The following is a 21,008-nucleotide window of genomic DNA, read 5'->3' as shown; positions in this document are numbered from 1 at the left end:
GTGGCACAGCTGTGGATGCATATAAGGCAAAACACAGAGCCTGTTTCTTTAACATGGGAAAATCCAGAGATGTCAACCAAAACACCAAGAAAAGAATTGTGGAGCTCCATAAGTGTGGCTCAATTATGAATACAATTTGGTGCCATTTGCAATTAAGAAATACAGATAGTTTCTCTCTTTACTCTGAAAGTTAACAAATATGTTTTTATATTTATCAATCTAAAAAAATAAACATTTAGTCTGATTTGATGTTACAATTAAAAAAGTGTTTTTGTCTGAAGAGTGTGTAAATATCTGGTTTCAACTGTATATTTGATGATTGTCAGCACAAAGAGGGAGAGAGAGGAGCAGAGATTGAGATGGAGAATGAGGACAGAACAGAGGTGGAACAAGAGCAGGTGAGACACACATGTTAGTCAAATGATACCAAAAGTATCACCGTATCATAGGGACTCATGTATCTCGTACCTAGTGTTTCTTTTTAGGTTTGTTATTTTTCAAATTCTATATTTATTAAGTTTTGCAGGCTTGTTTGCACAACAAGGCTAAATAATTATATAAACTTTTCTCAATCTAAATAGTGGACTTTGGTAGAATTAAAAAATAAGTGTAGTGCAGGTCTATGATGATTTTTAGTGCTGCTATCATCTAGTTCTGATTCTGGTTCTGTCTTGGTTACTGTTGTAGTCCTGTTTTAATTCCGGATCAGTTCTGGGTCTGGTTGAATTGGGGTTCAGTCCCGGTGTCTTGATACAGCCCTGATTTTGCTCTGCCTTGCTGCTTAATTAAAAAACTAGTTTAAGGTGTCCTGCACATGTGATATATTTTTTTCCTATATGAAGTCATTCTTTTTTGAACAAAACTCAAAACAGAGCCTATTAATCTTTTTCATTCATTTCTACCCCCCCCCCCCCCCCCCCCCCCCCCCCGCGCAACCCCCCCGCCAATGCATACTACCCTTTATGGCTAAGCCCTGGGTGTTTCAAATGTCTGGCTCCGCCTCTGGCATACAAGCAGCCAATTTCCAAAGAAAAAGCTTGAACATTCATAATTCATAATTAATTCATAATTAACAAACATTCATAAAGCCTGGAGAAGTATTGCTCAAGACCGATTAAAAACTTCAGGCTCCTTTGAAGCCAAACAGAAAGAAAGACTAGCTTGATCTTAAGTTCTGTTGTTATTCTACACAGCACTTCTACTGTTTTTACTGCATTCTACCTCTGTAGTATTTCCATATTTTGTGATTAGCTCTACAAGACATGATCAAATATCCCTCCTCGCATATTTTTTATCATTAAAGCACATCTAACCTCCTGTAGCTGTCCACTTTCCATTAATGTTCACACTTGACAGCTGTGACCTTGACATTCTAAGGAACAGATGTGACACCAAGCTGAGATGCCTGCTATCATGATTATTAAAACTGCCAAAGGAGCAGGTACCACAGACATGTTTGTTGTATATAATTAGAAAAAGAAAAGAAAACTTCTTAGCAATTTATATTCTACAATAGGAAACACTTTGCAATGTACTTTAAAGAAGATTATTTGATATGCACACACACACACACACACAAATATATATATACATATATTAGGGGTGCAACGATACTCGTATCGATATTGAACCGTTCGATACAGTGCTTTCGGTTCGGTACACATATGTATCGAACAATACAAAATTTTTAATTTATTTTAACAACTTTTCTTCTGACGATGCTGTCTGTGTTGAGAGCTCGGTGGATCTGTGTTCGACTACTCTGCCTAGGCTGCACTGTTGAGCGCAGATCCACTGAGCGCAGCGCAAGCTAGCGAGACAGAAGTTAAGCTCTCCTTGCAACATGGCAAATTGAACCTCCCCCACCCTCATTCAGATCTGGCCTTTGGAACTATCTTGGTAAGAGTACTGACCCAAACTTGTGGACACTGAGCAAAGAGATTTTTGCTAGTTTAAAGTTTTGGCACAATGTAGTATGGAAAGCTGAACTACCAGGTCAATCAGTAGCATTAGCTGTTAAAACATAATTGAACTGATCGATTCTGCACTTTGTTATCTGGATTTACTCTGAAGTCTTGGCCCTGCAGCACAAACATAAAGACAAATCTGGGGAGTCAGGGCAGGAAGCTGGATGAGAGCAGACCACGAGTCTCGTACACGTTCTGGTGCCAATAGCTAAACTGAACCTAAGTTTGTGTTACTGGTTGGTGTTTGAGCAGATTATATGCAGCTTCTGTATATTTCTTTTTTAGCTTGCATTGTCTCAGAGGAGGATCCACGACTGTTGCAGGCTTCCAGTCCCATATGCCAGAAACAGAGGGAGCTTGACAAATGGATTGCAGTGATGATAATTATATTGCTAATGATGATCTCCTCCTGTACAGTGTGTGCCACTATGCCTATCATGGTTGACTGGCAACAAACAGAGCTCGATAAACACCAGAAATTATTAGTTTTCTCGTCCTTTGTGCTCCTGTATCACTGGTCTTTCTTACCATCAGAATTAATCACAATCATGATGTGATCTGGGACAGATACATCAAAACATGTCAAAATATTGACTAGTTCAAATAAAATTAATAAAATCCAGCACCCCTCCAAATTGCAAAAAAAAAAAAATTACTGACCATTTCTGAATATACATAGTTGAATTAGAGAATACTATAAAATAAAGTATGTAGACTATTTTTGATGTGACATAATTAATCACATATTTGAAGAAAATGCCATTATCAGCTGTCATGCTGGACGGAGCAAATATAACAAGTTGTATCACAAAAACAAAAATATCTTTAGATTGTCCAAATAAAACCAGATGGTACTTTAATTATAATTCAGAAAATCATTTTGTTAAATATGTGCTTCTTCCATTTTAAAACCCGGGTCGCACCATCATCAGATTTTTAGAATATTTTCTGCTCTGAGTTATAATAAGAGCACCACAAGGAAACTTTGACCACTTTCAGTATCTTTCAAAGTATTTGATATATGAAGCTAAAATTTCAGAGCACTCACTGCATGTGTTAAAACTTGGGACCATAAAATTTTCATGCAAATTCGAGATGGCCGAGCAGGAAATATGTGAGAAATGACCCACATGTCATCCTACATGGAGTGCAAGGAAACACGTGAACTTAAAGTGACAAGTTTTATTAAAAAGTTTGGCAGTTTTTAAATAATCAAAGCCTTTCAATGGTCATACAATTCTTGTTTTTGTTTGTTTGTTTTCCTTATTTTGTTTTGTGTGTTTGTGGCTAACGACCTAAAACATTATTTGTCTAAAAATAATGAAGTGAATTAAGTTTAATAAAACTCTTTTATCATCAAGTTCTCTTTGTTTGTTCGGTCCACATTGCAAGAATTCAGATGGAGTCTATCCAGAATTTGCTCTTTAGCGGGTTGGTTTCAGTGTCAGCAGAAACTTACATGTTTTTCTGCAGCTTCTAAAGATTTGTTGTTTCCGTCACTCCTTCCTCATGTGATGCTCATGTATGTTTTCTCTCAGTGACTGATTTCATAAGACCTGGCAATTGGTAAAATAAATAAATTACCTCGGTAGTGTGTGGGGGGCTATTTTTGGTTCTTTTTGCAGCTCCCTAGAGAGACTCCATGCTGCACTCAGGATCTATTAACAATTTAACGAGAAGACAGCAAAACTAGGTCACAGACAGCTCATCCCAGCACCATTACAACTGTGTAGCAGCTTCCCCACCACCAGACTGGAAGCAGAGATGACAGCATGGAAGAGTGACACTGCTGAGCGATGACTGACTACCTGAGCAGTGTGATGACACATTTGATGGACTAGGCTTTTTTTTTTTTACACATTCATCCCAGATTTACAAAAAAAGAAAAAAACGATATAAAAATAGCTTATTATTTTCTTTTCTTTTTACTGTACAGGATGTGACACTGAGAACTACAGCTTAGGTACAACTGTCTGTGGGTTATGTAAAACATCAGCACTCGCGGCAGTAAAACACCAGTGAATGAGGCTAAAGCCATGCTTGTAGCTCTGAGGCTGTACCACGAGCTTATATAAGCACAATAAAAAGGTTACACATCAGCAAACAACAAACCAGGTTTTTGGCCTTGTTACCATGTTTACTATTTTGAGCATAGTAGTGCAGGGCTGGAACGTAATTTTATTCAAGTAGAGGTATTTGCACTTTTCTTTTCATGTTTCTACTCCACAACATCTTTGACTTGACTGTAGCTATCTGACAGGCATTCTCATGGACTTGCCTGTGTCCCATAAAGAGTGCATGGAGCTTGTCAAGCTGAGACTGATGGGAGATTAGCTTTGTAGACAAGCCACTGACTGTGCTTTCACTGCTGTGAGATCAGTTAACAGCTGCACAAATTGTGGGGAACGAGCTAGCATTAGCAGATAAACGAGCACTTTCATCATAGCAGATTAGCTTCTCTTGTAAACAAGCTTGGTCACCATGTGTGATGTAAGTAACTTTTAATATAGACTGTGCACATTAGTAGTGAAAGCTTTAATGATAAATAGGGGAACTCTTGCCATGTTCGATTTAGTAAAACAGTCAAGTTGAAAAGACGAATTAATTTGTGTTCCACAGGGTTCTGTGCTGAGACCAGTTCTATCTACATTATTCACGCTTCCCTTGGGACACCTGCAACAGGCTATCTAGGGTGTATTCTGCCTCTACCCCTGTAGTAACTGAATTCAAGTAACCCTGAATTTGGTAAGTGGAAATGGATGGATGGATGGAGCATACATTTTTCTCTTTTAGGTTGGACTATTGTAAGTGATTATTACCAGGTTTTCCTAAAAACTCCCTGTAAAGCTTTCATTTGATCTGAAATGCTTCAGCAACAGTCCTGTCAGGGACCAGAAAGAGAGAGCATATTTCTCTTATACTGGCTTCTTTTTATTGGCTTCCTGTTAAACCCAGAATTGAATTTAAAATCATTCTCCTCACATACAAACAAGGTTGTGATTTATTGAATTGGATTGAATTGAACTGAACTGAATGCATACTTCAGCAGCACTTTCAGATTAACATCTGAATCACTCGGTTGACCAAATAAACAAAGTTTAACCAGTTGTTTTGCTAATATATCAGCTACATTTTTCATTCACTTTAATTCTTCTGTAGATAAATAAATATGCCACCCATCATCCTCACTGCCATTTGTCAGCCTCCCTCTGTTTCTGTTTCTGTAGCATGATAATCTGTAAGTTTTCAGGCCCCTCTTCTGTGGAACCATCTTCCAATTTGGATTTGGGAGACAGACACTATCTCTACTTTCAAGATTAGGCTTCAAACTTTCCTTTTTGCTAAAGCATATAGTTATGGCTGGAGCAGGTGACCCTGAATCCTCCTTTAGTTATGCTGCAATAGGTGTAGGCTGCCGGGGGATTCCCATGATGCATTTCATGTCTTCTTCAGTCACTTTACTTTCACTCACTATGTGTTAATAGACCTCTCTGCACTGAAAAGTACTGATTCATTAAACCCCTCAAACTCAACTGAAAGTGTCTATCTCACATAAACATCTAAAACAGCATATTTTCAATATATGGAAGGAGCAGTGTGCAGTATTTTCCAGCCGGAGTCATTCAAGTAAAAGTAATAAAAGATCAGCATGGTTTTCCCAAAGAGCATTAGTATGCATTAGGCAGAGTGTGCATTAAAAACTATACTCATAGTCTTTAAAAAAAGCAGTTGTAAACACTGAATACATAATTTAAAACAATAATAAGCAACAATGTGCTGCACTGTTGCACAGAATGACTATAATGTATCTCCAGAAACCTACAGAGATTAGAGCCAGCTCACGTTCTTCCATCCTGTATGCCAGAAATATCCCAGTGGAATTTAAAAACACTCCGCTTCTGTCGGTACTTTCTCCCAAATGGATGATGCTGTTATGATATGAACTGCTAAGTGGTGTGGCAAACCATTTTAGTAAAAAATAAACAAACTAACAAACAGATGAATGAAGCTCATATCGGTTTAACAGTTAAAGGTCATTTGCTGATTCTGATTTACACATAAAGGTTAAGAGAGTCGTTTACTGTTCTCATTCAGGGAAAGGTAATACCACTACTGGAGACTGGAAAGTCAAGAATCTCCAAGGGGCATAATGTGGTTGATGTGATGGTTTTATAACTTGATAAATAAATTAGGATTTCGCTTTCAATTCAGGGTGGCTTTGCATTTTATGTCAGGCAATGGCCACAAGCGAATTATAGCACAGTATGAGTTCTTCCTATAAAAGATTATTTGTAGTTCCCCAGAGAAGTGATGAATGGCATTTTGGGAACCTTGGAGTAAACCTGTACATCTGCAAGGTTCCCTACAAATCCCATCTTGGTCATTTAACCGCAGTCAGTTTTATTTTTTCCCACGTTGGCCTTACTCATCCCACTCTTCCCCCGCTGCTGTTTGTCATTTTCCATGTGCAGAAACCAGGAATGCCACCAAATTACTTTAGTGTAATCTCTGTTCACTGTTTAAAGCAGGATTAGGGTTAGTGTGTGCATCTCATTTAGAGAATTGGAGATTGAAATGACCAGAAATTGACATTTATGGTCAATGAGCAAGAAAAAAACATCACATGGAATCAACAATATTTCAGTCAAAATTTATTTGAACATTTTCTCCCAGTTGCAGAGATTTTTTCCTCTAATCATCACTTTAGTCCACATCTCTATCACCTCATCTTCAGTCAGCAAAAAGGAGTTTTAAGGAAAATCTATCCCTGAACGCTTTCCCCCACTCAGCTTGCTGTCCTTTTTACACTGATCAGCAACTTCTAACACTCTTATCTCATTAATTTAATAAAAAAGGCTCTAGTCCACTTTGGATGATGAAACTAAATGCTTTGCCAAGCAGCCATGATATAATTAAAGTATGAGGTAGGTGAACACAACAGGAGACCACTTAAATGTCGATGCACTGATTGAAGGACAAAACAGGATATCCCCATTAATATGGCCTTGTGGCCATCTTTCAATAATTACATTTTCAAGCAGATTTTTAACAGATGACTAAGAAATTGCCATTTAATCATCCACACACTGTACACGCCACAGCCCACACGCAACAACATGCTTAAAGTGAATCATCACAATGAAAATGACTTTGATTTAAAAGGCTAGTCAAATCCTAAAAAAACTGTAATGTCAAGCAGCACTTAAGCACAGCTCGATTAACCTGCAGCAGAATCACAGAGACATTACAAGAAAATCAGATTTCCACATCTGAGTACAGTCTTGTTGACACTAGCTTTTAGCAGGTGGAGGTGTCCACTAAAAGCTGCTGCACAATTTGACACCAGGGCTGAATCTGTTTTATTGCATTGTTAGTCTCAGTTGTGTGGCTTTGTCCATCTTCCTCGTGGTTATTATTGTGCAGTGCATCATGACATTGTCCACCAATAATTTTAAAAAATCTATCTGTTCATGTCCGATTCACAGTCACAGCTGTCACCAGTCCATCACAGACAGACAGCCACTCAGTCTCTCTCACCAGAACCTAACATATTCCAGATAAGAGATCAACACATATGAAATCACCACCTGTCTGTTTTCCAGAAAAAAGTGTAATTCCAGAGGAAACTGGAGTCCCTGGAGAGGAAAACTTTATTCCTGTTGCCAGGTCTCTCTTGGAAATGAGATTTTTAATCTCAATGAGATTTTTTTACCTGGATAAATAAAGGATTAATAAAAAATTCCCCTGCATCTCCATTCTGTGTGACAACTTTGCTAATGACTTCACCATTGTGCTACCAACACTGTGCACCGAGAAGTCAAAAAGGTGATAAAAGTGAACGTCTGAGACTACTGCCTGAATGCAGTAACGTCAGTCTCTGTAGTTAGCGCCAGGGTGAGGAAGACCACATCACTGTCCTAAAAGTTACTTTATTTACCACAACAAAGTCTGAACACTCAATTGCAAATGGCATTATTTATTCCAGATTAACTCAGTGCAGGCCACCGGTTAGGGGTGTGATTAGCACTGGGTCCTGGGTTTGAACTGATCATCTGGCCGGGGCCTTTCTGTGTGCAGTTTGCATGTTCTTTTTGTGGGGGCTCTCTGGGTACCACCATAAGGGTTGGTTAATCGGTGATTCTAACTTGGCCATCGGTGTGAGTTTGAATGCTTGTCTGTCCTTCTGTGTTAGCCACAGCGATCTGTCCATGGTCTATGTCAGCTGAGACAGGCTCCAACTCCCCCGTGACCCTGAATTAGATAAGCAGCAGAAAATGGATGGATAATTTAATGCAATCCATTCAGTAGTTGTACTATCACAGTGATAACTTAGCTCATGTTGCAAAAAGAGACATGTTCCTGGTGGGTGTTGGACCTTGCCATCAGAGGCCTGTACTACAAAGCAGTATTTCATCTTATCCAGAAATCTTCAGGGTAAACTCTGGGTTTTCTATACAACAAAGGTGGTTCACTTCTTACTAGAATATGTTGCCATGGTAGCTGGAAACCTGCTCCACAGCAGGTTATGTTCCAGATAAGAGAACAACACATATGAAATCATCATATTCCTTTATTTTTTCTGATATTAAACAATTTCACTACAGTTTTATTGTTCTACAAGCATTAATAACAGGACAACTACTCAATAACTGCGGATATACCAAGTTTGGACATAGACTAAGGCTACATCTGTGGCCCAGTGCTAAGTGGCTGGGAGAATTAGCACCATTAAGTCCAATGGCCATGCCTCTCAGCCATAAAACAATGGCTTACCTGCTCACGTTTAGGGAGGAGTTCATGAGTAGGAAGAGAGCAAAGTAGAGGGAGAGATCTGGAGTACAGTAACAGATAGTACCAGTCTGTTGCCATAAATAGAGAGCTAAGCTTGAAGGTGAAGCAATTTACTCATTGATCTACATTACTACGTATTGTGGGCAGTAACTTAAAGAATGAGCTTGGGGATACATGTGGTGGAAATGAGTTTCCTTCAAAAGGTGTCTGGAGTTAGAGATAGAGTGATGGGAAGATGGAAGAGCTCTAGGCCGCCACTCAGCTCACAACAGATCCTCGGAAAAGTAAAAGAAAATTGATATTTACTATAACAATAAAGAACTTAGGATTTTCATGGTAAATTTGAGTTTTACCTCAACAGTGGTTTATCTGGTTAAACTGTATATACACCATCTGACTGCTCACTTGCTTCTTGAGAAGGGGTCACTGGCAGTATGTCACCAAAATAGAGGTCGTATACCTTTATAAATGAAAACATGACCCAGGTGTAAAGCCGCTACAGTCTGCATGTAACCAAAGAAGCACCGGGCAGCGGCATCCTCACTGCCCTCAGTGACTGAAACAGGAAAAATCATTAAAGATGTAACCAAGTGAATACAGAAATCACAAATTGTTGTTAGAGGAGATTTTTTTTTACAGTTATCCAGTAGCTATGTGACCAATCCAGATGTGTTTTTCTCTCTCTTACATGGATCTGCCCTGTGCAGCAGCCTACTGTACACACTGTACTTTCAATGTACTTCTACTAATCACACAAGGGAGGAGATGTAACATGACCAACAGCAGTCGCTTTTGCATGGCTGGCACTTTTCCCCCTGAACCACCACGGGGCTGGGTATTGTAGGCAAATCTCCAGGTGAGAAACTGGGCTACACAAGGAGTCATTATCTTTAGCTGGAAATCTGAAAAGTGGAACGGACATATCTTGGCAACCACAAACAGCTGGCTGAAACCTCTCCACTGAGAGCCATCTAATTAAATTTTTGTTCAACAACCGGAGGCTTAAGCAAACAAAAAAAGGACTAAAACTCGAAACAGCACAACAGCAACTACAAGCGACACTAGGTTACTTACACTGGAAAATTCCCATTAGACACGTACACAGCAACTAGCAACTAAATGAAAGTTTCTATTTTATGTAGCTTTAAATAAGAAGATGATGCCGAGTTCAGACACATTGGTTGAGTTTGAGAAACAAAATGTTGAGAGATTTATGGATAATATGCAACATAAACATCAGCAATGCAGTCCTCACCAGCCTAAAATGCTGCTAATGTAATTTCAAAGCCTCTTACTGGCTGGAAATGCAGAATTGTTCATCACTATGGTGACAGGCAGCACATTTAAGCCACTTTCTCGACAGGAGCCTCAGACTGCCTGATGTTTGTGGACACTGCCAAAGATGAATCAGTCCGAGCCTGAACAATACAGCAGGGGATCACTTATGGCCTTTTTTTTTCATGAATCATAGCACAGTGTAAGGCTTAATACGACAGTGATACATGCATTGATTTTTAAAACACTACCAATCCAGGCAGTAGGTTGGCTGGTGTAGAGTGCTGTCTGGCTTTGAAACAGGATTTAGCCTCGGTAGATTGCTGTAATGCAGTTACACAGTGTTTATAGGCATATTTATTGCTTATATGCACTGCCTGTACTTGCTTTAGGTGGTAAGATCAAGTGTCACTAGAGAAATAAGTCTCCGTGTTTTTGATAAAGGTCTCCCCCATTGTCTAGACAACTTAATTGAACTACTTAGATCATACACCCGTGCTGGGGTACTCAGATCATCTTCCCAGTCACTTTTAGTACAGCTGAGATCCCGGCTGAAGACTACAGGTGACCGCGCATTTGCCTTGGCTGCACCCAATTTGTGAAATAACCTCCCCATTACTATCCGTGAGTCCGATTCCATTCAATCCTTCAAATCGCGGTTAAAACCTGTTTATTTAACTTAGCCTTTTCTACCAGTTAATGCTTGCTGCTACTTTAGTTCTATTCTTAACTTTAAATTATTTTTAAATTTTTCTTGACTCTTTTATCCTTTGCACATATTGTTCTATTATGCTTTTATTTGTATTTCTTTTGTTTCTGTGTTTTTAATGCCATCAACCTGCGAGCATACATGGTACTTGCCATGGCCTTCATCTGTCTCTATTACTTATATCTGACCCTCTTGTATGTTAACTTTGGCATACCACTGTTTTTTAAAGTGCTATATAAATAAAGTTTGTTGTTGTTGTTAATGATTCTATAGTGATGTGAGTCTTCTCTGCTTCTGGTGGGAATGCCGGTTATCTTGACGAGCATTAAAACTGTGTGGGATTCTGAGCGCAATAAAAAAGAGCTAGAAGAGCAGTGTTTAAAGGTAAATGGAGCCCACCACTGATTTGCATTTAATTATTCATTCAGAGCAACAGATTCCTGCCCTGGTCTTGCTGTTTTTAAAGACACAAGAATCCATCACAGACATGCGCTATGCAATTTTATTTCATGACTTTTCCTTTGTGTAATAATAACTTATTTATTGGACTTTAACTTCACTCTGTAAGCAGCACACAGGAGGGGAAGAGAGAAGTCAGTGAGTTTGTGTATGTGTGTATGTGAGTGAACAAAAAGACATAACAAGTCTCCAATAAAAGATTCATAAGGTAGAGACAGCTGGTGTTCATCACAATTTACATACACTGGAAGCACTAATCGAGTGACAAAATTACTGCATAATAAAGCCCAACAGTGGACTCAGAGCTAGAGACAGGTTAAAAGTAGCCTTGTATTATATGGTTTTAGTCAGTCCAGGTTCTTGGGTTGAACGAGCGGTCTTGTTGGAGCCTTGGCTCCTTGTGAATGCTCAAGGAATGTTTTATTTCCCTGGGTTCCCAGCTATCCTTGAATAATTCAGAAACAACAGGACTTACCCTGCCAGTGAACACTCTTACTTCTAATCTCCACTCTGACATTATCAGACTGGCTTCTTCTATCACATCTGAATAGTTGTGTGATTAGACTAACTGTGTAGGTCAATGCTGCCTGAAATGTCACTGGTAGCCATATTCACCAGTAAAACTTCAACACACACACACACACACACACACACACACACACACACACACACACACACACACGCACACACACACACACACACAGTTCAGCGGTTTGAGGAGTGGCTCAAACAACCTGACTGTGCTGGCTGTCATTTTAAGTTTGTGAAGTGATTAAGATCATCAGAGCTGCAAAAATCCCATCACGTATGCTGAGAGTCTGCCTGGTAGCTGCACATCAGTTCCAGTCATGACAACAGAAGCAATATTCATCTAGGCTGTGACTCACTGTAACACTATCGCTTATCGCTTTTTTGCGTAAAATGTAGGAATGTGTGGAAAAATCGAGAAAAGCGCACACTGAGCTCATTCTTCATGTTAAACATGTGTGCATGTTATTTTTATGGCTCTACACCAAAGTTGAATATCGATTATCTCAGCAGCAAGAGTGTTGGACAAAGCGAGGGTTAAATGTTATTATTATTTGAATCTGCAGCTCTGCTCTTATAACTTTATACCAAGTCCGGAATATCAGTTGTCTCTGACGCCAAAGTACAAACACAAAGCGGAAAAAGCGATTTACTAAGAAGAACCTACCTCACTCATGGCTTCGCTGTGCGTGTCTGCGTGTGGATTTCTGTGATGCTCACCGGTCGACTGACTGAAGGTACCGTCCTCTCCACGCGCGCACATTCCGCTTTTATAGCGCAGGAAGCCCCGCTCCCCCCTCACCACATTTCCATGAAGCCAATGGGCTCCTCGTCTGTAGCTCAACACTAAGGAGCAGCCTTCACGTCTTCCACCATCTGCTGATTCTGCGGGTCCGCTGAAAATAAAATAAGCCATCAAACACATTTTTTTTCATGTATTATATGTTTACTAAACTGGATAGTTTGATGTGAAGCTCCTGTTAATCCCGAACCAGTACTGCATGTTCCAGTCGCTGTGGTCTTACATTTCCGATGTTTTCTGGCTAATGTTGATTAATTGTTAAAACCTAAAAGATTAAACTTTTCAACTATTTCAACAATTTGAATTTTAGTATTAATCTCCAGTCTATAAATGTATATCAATTTTAGTTGATTAGTTTATATCAATTGTAGTGACTCTGCATCATGAGGACAAAGCAATGGTTGAAAATTAAGCAGGGAATTGGAATTTAACCACGCCTCTGACTATTGGTGAATCTAAAAAACACCATGAGAAATGCAGTGAAGGAGACTTGTGGATATTTCTTTTGAAAAAAGCCACTTTTGTAATGTTTTATAAACCACTGTGTTATGCTGTGGATTTTTGTTTGTTTTATGTTGTACTTGTAGCATTTTTAAGATGTGTTGGGCAGAGATGCCACCAACCGGGGGGCGAGGCGGGCGCACCCCTCATAAAATAAAGATAATACAAAGATGTCTCCAATATTATTTTTCCAACATTTTCAAACAATAAAAGTAAGGATTCATGAAAAAAATGATACTTTTTCATGGTGGCTCCTGCTGCTGCTTGAGACAGAGCACATTTGGAGTATTGTTTGGCATTTTGATCAATAAAAATGTATTATCCAGAATGTATTTTTTTTTATCCACCCACACAGGTGTTTTTACTCATAGCTGCGTGGGTTTGCAGAGCCTTTAACTACAAATAGAGTGGGCAGATATGTAGTATTAATAAGTAGCACTGTTAGTAAGCGGAGATCAAATTTGCACTTTTGTACTTCCCAGCAGTATTTCTCACGATGATGGTGAAGTCTGGTTGGCAGAGCACTGATGCTGTGGGGCTCCTTTGCAGCAGCAGGTGCCTGAAGGCGTATTGGGGTAGAGGGAATATTAATAGTACATATAAAAGAGGAACCCTGCTGCAGAAAACTGCAAAGTTGGACATTATTTATTTCCTATTTTATCTTGAAGACCTGAAAGTAACATTTTATCCCGGTTAAATACTTCAGTGAAAGAGTTCAGGCACACTTACCGCTGTAGAATGTAGCAGGCAAACTGATGTGCAATGTTGCTATAGATCACTTTATAAGATGTCTCATTTATGTCAGTGACTACTGATTTTACAATAATGCATAGAGTGTTTTCACATTATGAATGTGTGCCTGATTCAATATATAACACACTGACTGATAGCTGGGATATGTTTTAATAGGTTTTATTATTACTCGTATTATATAATTAATTATTATCAGCAAATCCAGTTGAAAGGGGGAACATTGTAGCCACCGTAGCACACCATGGCCATATTTATCAGACTGAATGAATGTGTTACCCCGTGTGTGTGAATCAGTCCTGCTGCCTTTAGAGGACAAAAAAATCTGTGTGGAAAGAATCAGTAATATCAGGCCAAACTATGTTATTATTACTGGTTTTGACTACATCAGGGAAACTAATAATTGCTCCCATTAAACACTCACATACCAATAAAACAAAGTTATTGAGTGTGAAAAAATACCACAAAGATTTTTAACATACTCGTGTTGATTTTATGGCTGAAACTGTTAATTGAGGAGAAATATATGATTTAGTCATTTGTATTCACAAACTACCAAACTGTTGCTGTGCAACAGAGAAGAGCACTGGAATAAATTATGAACTTACATTTTTGCAGGGTTTTTTTCTTTTTCAGATTTATTTTTGCCTGTTCTTACAGTTTTCAGAAAACCTTTTTCATAACTTTTCATGTGCATGCATGTGTGTGTCTGCACACTCGTGAATCAGGCAGAGTTTGAGTAAACCGCAAATCAGTCATGTTTTAATCAGAGCCTCAAGCTGCTCACAGATCCACCACACTCAGTGTCCCTCAGGATCCACCTGAGGTAATAACTGATCATCAGTCACTCAAAGCCCTGATTCACTGGGACTGCCCACACACGTCAAATCTCATCGACTCCTTGAAATAAAGTCTTCACCAGTGTGCAGAGCTTATTTTTAAAGATTTTCATGGTGTTGTTTCATTTCTCTCTTTTCACAGAGATGTTAAAGAAGGATCCTCAGCTTGTTTTCTTAATCGGTCCCAGTCCTATTTATCAGGAGCATGCTGAACATGTGGAGACTGTGTGGCTGCAGCATGGCAGAAAAACAAGAAATACATTCAAAGCATCTCTGCAGCTATCGTTGATAAAAGAAAAAAGAAAAGAATGGATAAATAAACAAAATACATCTGGTGGGTTTTTTTATGCATTTGAACTCAGTGCTAATGAAACGTCTTTTGCATTATTCTGTTTTAAGCTGCTCAGGATCTTTTTGAGTAATACTTTACATCAGGGGTCCCCAACTCCAGGGCTCGAGGGCCGGTGTCCTGCAGGTTTTAGATGTGTGCTTGATCCAACACATCTGATTTAAATGGCTAAATTGCCTCCTCAACATGTCTTGCAGTTCTCCAGAGGCCTGCTAATGAACTAATCATTTGATTCAGGTGTGTTGGCCCAGGGTGAGATCTAAAACCTGCAGGCAGTGGCCCTCGAGGCCTGGAGACCCCTGCTTTACAAGTAACAAAGGCTCACTTTGGAAAGCTTCAGTGGCCTTTACCAGGTTACCCAAAAGTTACAGAATATATGCAAGACTGTTTGTTTATTTCTTTATCTATCTGTCAGTTGTCAACACATTTGAAAATAAAACATATGTAAAGTGTTTAAAATTGACCATCACCACTATAATGGCGACAAATAAATAAATTAGCTTCAGATTTAGATTTCCACATGACCTGAAACAGAGCTCCAAATAACGCAGCTTGGGATATGTTGACACGCAATTTTGTGCCAACAAGCAAACCCAATATTATTTTAAATCCAATAATAAGAGTCTGAATTAGTCTTTTGTGTTAGATGGATAAACAAGTAAGTTCCATGTGATTTCCAGTAATTAGTTTTTCTTTGTTCTGTTGTTTTTTGTCTTTTTGTTATTTCTCATTTTGTTTTGAAAAGCAGTTTTAGGTTTGTCTGCAGCTCAGGTGGTAGATTTAGTCATCTACCAATCATCAGGCTGGTGCATCAATCCCTGACTTCTCCAGTGTACATGCCAGAGTATCCTTGTGTAAAATGTTACTCCCCAAGCTTCCCCCTGTGCAGTGTGTGATTGGAAGAGTGAGACTTGTGGGAGAAAGTGTTCAAATGAGTAGAAAGATGCTATAATAGAAGCAGTGTGTTATAAAGGACCTGCAGCCCCACAGCTTTCAAGTCTCTTACTGTCTTTAGATCCCTGCTCTGGAAATTCAATTAAATTTTATTTATACAGGACCAAATTACAACAATAGTCGACTCAAGGCGCTTTATGTTGTTAGGTAGATCCTACAATAAATGAAATCTCTGAATAAAAAATGTCACAAATGATATTATTAGTTACATCCTTAAATACATCAGCATTTACAGTATATGGATGTGTTTCTAGAATGTGGTGAACATATTGGCTTGCTGATCGCGTCAGCAAACTCTTTCTGAACTCTAGACCCACTCTGTCTCCGTATCCTGAAGACATATTGACAATCTGACAAAGTGGGCACTCACGCATTCTCCCTTTGCACGCTAAGTTGCAGGGTTATCTATTACCAGATGCAGCACAAGTAAGCCCTCTCCCCCAGTCTGACAGTCACCAGCTTCATTCTGGCTCTTGTAATGCTGCTGAGGCATTTTTAGCAAAGAAGCTGCTACCTCGAGATCAGCTATTTTTAAGACTGGTCTTCTGAAGAAAGAGCTTTCAAAAAACTGGAACTTTGTGTTGTTTTTGATCGCTCCATCATACTGTGTGAGGAAAATTCCTTGCCTCCCTTACAGCTTAAGGCAATAAATCCCATCACTAAATCAGATAGTTGTTTTCAGTCATACAGCAGCTGAATACACTATGCGGTGATATTAGGAGGTAAACGCACAGACAGTGGTTTCTGTGAGCGTTTCTGACCCCATGCAATGAAAATGAGATTTCAGAATGTTTTAATGATAGTATGCAGACAATCAGACGATGAAATATTCAAAGTCTTCACAATTTTAGTTTTTCCACAGTTTGAAGAAGTAGTTTGCTGCAGATTACTCAACATCTGTCCTTCTTTACCTGTGAGAAGTTCTCCCTCTCTTAGATGTTCTTTTCAAACCCAGTTATGTTACTATTAGTTGCAAAATGTTCCTCCAGCTGTTTGTTTTTAGTACCATTTATTTTTCCTTCGTTGCCTTCCTACATTTTTGAGATGTTTTGCTGCCATCAAGCTTTTATTTTTTCATGAAATAGTAAAAGGTCTCATATCGAACATGTCATATGTTTTTTGTTTTACTGGGAACAAAACATGGGATTTGAAAATCTTATTCAAATTTTAAACAGCTTTTTTTTTTAATTGGGGCTGTAAATTAAGAGAAACAACACATTAAAGTTTGGTTATTCTGGACAGAACAAAGCATTTAATAAACTAAAGACTTCACTTTATTCATCTGTCATTCTTACTTTTTTACATTTCTTAGTTTGTGGAATTATTGTGGCATGATAGTTAGCACTGTTGCCGCACAGCAAGAACATCCTGAGCTCAATTCCACTATCAGGCCGGGGTCTTTCTGTGTGGAGTTTGCATGTTCTCCCCGTGTTTCTGTAGGTCAGGGGTGGGTAACTCCAGGCCTCGAGGGCCGCTGTCCTGCAGGTTTTAGATCTCATCCCGTGTCAACACACCTGAATCAAATGATTAGTTCATCACCAGGCCTCTGGAGAACTTCAAGACATGTTGAGGAGGTCATTTAGCCATTTAAATCAGATGTGTTGGATCAAGCATACATCTAAAACCTGCAGGACACCAGCCCTTGAGGCCTGGAGTTGCCCACCCCTGGCGTAGGTCGTCTCTGGGTACTCAGACTTCTTCCCACAGTCCAAAGACATGCAGTTAGTGAGGATAGGTTAACTGGAAACTCTAAATTGCCCATAGAAGTGAATTGTTGTCTGTGTCTATGTGTTAGACCTGTGACAGACTGGTGACCTGGGATAGGCTCCAGCCCCCCACGACCCTGAAAAGGATAAGCGGCAGAGGAAGGATGGACCTTTAAAGGAACAATAGTTCAACAGTGTTATTACAAAAACAGCCGTTAGCAACATGGATGGTTGTGGCAGCAATAATACAAACTGACTGACTTACACAGTTCTCTGAATCACTGTCCCAACACTTTCATGAATAACGACAAAGAAAAGGTCTAGTCCTCCAACATTTGTGTACTGTACAGTATGCCTGTAATGCAAAGGGCATTTTCTTGGACTTTGTTAAAATATAAACAAAAGGAGAAATAAAGGGGTTACTCATCGGGCCAGGTAATTTTTTGATTGCTGCTTTTCCTAGTAGAAAATGATTAGTAGGATCCAAATATTCCATAGTTTAATCGACACTATGACACTATCGACATGTTCTGCCAGCCAGTGGTTTTTGCAAGCAGGATGCATGTGTGCGCTTCCAACTCTGCACAGGAAATTTGATGATTGAAGTCTGCTTTGTGAGATTAATTTGTTGGACATTCCTAATGCAAGCGTGAAACTGCCCAGAAGTGCCCTGAAAGCCAGGATGACTCAACAAGCAGCACTATATATGGCTTATCAATAGTCATTACCATAGCTTTATTCATTAATTTTATTGGTTCTGTTCATTACCACTTACATCCACTGCCAGCCTGCTGTTTAAGTAATTATCTATTTTTAGGAGGAACCAAGAAGCCACTGTTTCTGCTCTTCACATCCAATTACAATGCTGTAAATCGTAATAATCATATATGAAGGCTGAAATAAGCTACTAGTCTTCTACTCACAGAAAATGTGAACAACTAACAAGAGTAAAATCAAGGAGTATGAAGAGGATCTTCTTTCATATTTAAGCCATTAATCGCAATTTCAAAGACACTAAATGGAAGAGAACATTACAGACACTAATGTGATTTCAAATATGGAGACGTAAACAGTGCAGGTAATCGGATTTAGTGTCAGTTTTCTCAGACTTGAAGGGCTCTTACAGCAGCGCTGTGGAACCTCACTCTTCATCAAGACACTCTGACAAGCCTCCTCAGCACATCGGCTGTCTAATGTGAGTCACTCCCATCAGTTGTCCACACACAGAGATGCAGAGCCATAAAGCTGCTGGTTATTCCTCTCAGGCTACACAGAGGCTAAACTGCTTCTCTGTGACTGTAGAAATGATTCAGCTGTTGTCTCTCAGCTGATATGGTGTTTTCAGCCTTTATCTCTAAAATCAGTTACTGCTGGTTTAAGCAGATCAGATGAAACATTTAGCTGTGATGTCTCAGCTAACTCCACTTTGTCTCATAAAAACACAAAGTCAAACTTTCTCACTAAGTAGTCCCAAAGTTCATCTCAGAACCTTCAGTGGCTATTTGAATGAAGATCGCATTAAATCTACTCACAAATTAAGTTTAATCTCTAATTACATAGGAGTGATAATGAGAGCGATGTCACGTTATCACCTAATTGATCCAGTGGGGAGCGTTGCCAATCAGTGGCTTGTATTTGATCGTAAAGCTCAGCTGGACGAGTTTGCTGCATTCTGGTCGGTTTCACCAACAAATTCCAAAAATTGTTTCTTGGCCAAGTAAAGGTCATCTGAGTCCAGCTGATCCAGCAGTCGATAAAAACGTGCTGAATCTGGAATTACTGGCGTACATTAAAGTGTGAGAACAGCATTTCTGTGCCATAGCAGGAATTACGGTTCGTTTTGGCTTTTGACCGCTTAAACAGCAAAAATGTCTGAACTTGTAATTGAAATCTGCTCATTTAAATCTGATTTTAATGGTTTAAATGGTCCAAAATATTTGAAATATTTATTATTTAATTTAAAAGTTTTGTTGTGGCTCAGTAGGGTTTAACTTGGCTATGGAAATATAAATCTCAAAAATTAGAGTCTAGATATAAGTGTGAGGCACTTTTTTGTAGGTATACCCATGTGGCCCCACACTCCAGTATACAAAGCTCCAATCTGGACACCACTTAGAGCCTGGGTGCCTTGCTGGAAAAATGCAGTCGTACACATCATACCGTCGCCAGGCAGTTTGGTTTCTACAATGATTGAAACCAATGAAACTACTATGAATGAAACTACAATGATTGGACCCCTCATTTGGTTTGTTTAATTGTACTATGCCTTTAATTCTTAAGGCCAGAAGGGCCCAGGCAATGAACATCCTATGGTACCTCTTTCAAATTGCCCATAGGTGTGAATGGTTGTCTGTCTCTGTGTGTTAGCCCTGCGGCAGACTGGCGACCTGTCCAGGGTGTATAGTCTCCAGCCCCCCTGTGACCCTAACAAGGATAAGTGGAAGGGAATGGATGGAGGGACATTTAGCTTCCGTTGTTCAATTGAAGGTGATATTTTCCAGCTGATTTCCAGGTGTTGTACTTTTGCGAACTCCTCATAGGGACAAATCAACATCATATTTGGTCAGTCTCAACTACAGACTTGGGCCACATTAAATTGTGGAGCTTTTGAGTTTTTGTCATAGGGTGAGTCTGTGGCGCCACGGCGATCATTTTAAATTAAGAGGTCAGCTCCCCCGCTGACCCCAGTAGGGGTCACTTGCCCCTCCCTTCCTTCCCTCCCCATCTCCAGCTGCCTCCCTCTTCCCGCTCCACCACAACCACCCACACATGCAGGGCCTTGGAGTAGGGGTATGTCACCAGGGTGCAGAGGAGGCTCCCCCCCCCCCCCCCCCGGTCCCCTTCTGGCTGCCTCTGCCTCAATTTTATCCCACAACTTAGACATTCACATTACTCACACTCTCATTACACATACATATAGGATCTTGGGGGTGGGCACGATACACGGAGTCCAAAGTACCATCAGGGTGTACACCTCACCCCTGGCGTCGTTGCCCACCTCTCAATTTTAAATACACGTAGACATTGAGGGCTAGCAGGAGGGACCATGCGCTTACCTGCTGCTCTCTGGCAGGTAGCTCCAAGCCCTCCTGGGTTTTAAATGCACCTTAGAACACACATGCATCAACACTACAATGAGCGGGTGGAGGGAGGTTTGGAGTCTTCTCTCACCCCCATTCTCTGCGACCTGCTGGAGGGCTAGGAGGAGGAGTTGGCCGTCCGACTGCGGTCTGGAGTGTGGGGCCTCCCTGCTGCTGTGGAGTCGGGGCGGTCTGCCTCTCCCCACCGCAGGGAAAAGGGTAACACCACCTGGGTCTGGGTGCAGTTCCCCCCTCCAGGGGCGGGGGTACCTAGACCCGGTTTGTAGAGTACGCTTG

General features: G+C 40.0%; 1 protein-coding gene across 1 annotated transcript in view; it reads right to left on the bottom strand.

Moving 5' to 3' along the window:
• Nucleotides 1–15,090, bottom strand: part of LOC101480811 (calmodulin regulator protein PCP4) — a 30,139-nt gene extending 15,049 nt beyond the window's left edge. The window contains exons 1-2 of the mRNA XM_014408397.3: nucleotides 15,053–15,090; nucleotides 12,398–12,626 (exon numbers count right to left, since the gene is read on the bottom strand). Of these exons, the coding sequence (XP_014263883.1) occupies nucleotides 12,398–12,493 (96 nt within the window). The 5' untranslated portion in view covers nucleotides 12,494–12,626; nucleotides 15,053–15,090. The remainder of the gene's footprint in view (nucleotides 1–12,397; nucleotides 12,627–15,052) is intronic.
• Between the last annotated feature and the right edge of the window lie 5,918 nt (nucleotides 15,091–21,008).

Source organism: Maylandia zebra, linkage group LG10 (genome assembly GCF_041146795.1).
Source record: "Maylandia zebra isolate NMK-2024a linkage group LG10, Mzebra_GT3a, whole genome shotgun sequence".
Classification (NCBI taxonomy): domain Eukaryota; kingdom Metazoa; phylum Chordata; class Actinopteri; order Cichliformes; family Cichlidae; genus Maylandia; species Maylandia zebra.
The sequence above is the reverse complement of the archived record's forward strand: the minus strand, read 5'-3'. Positions and strand labels throughout refer to the sequence as shown.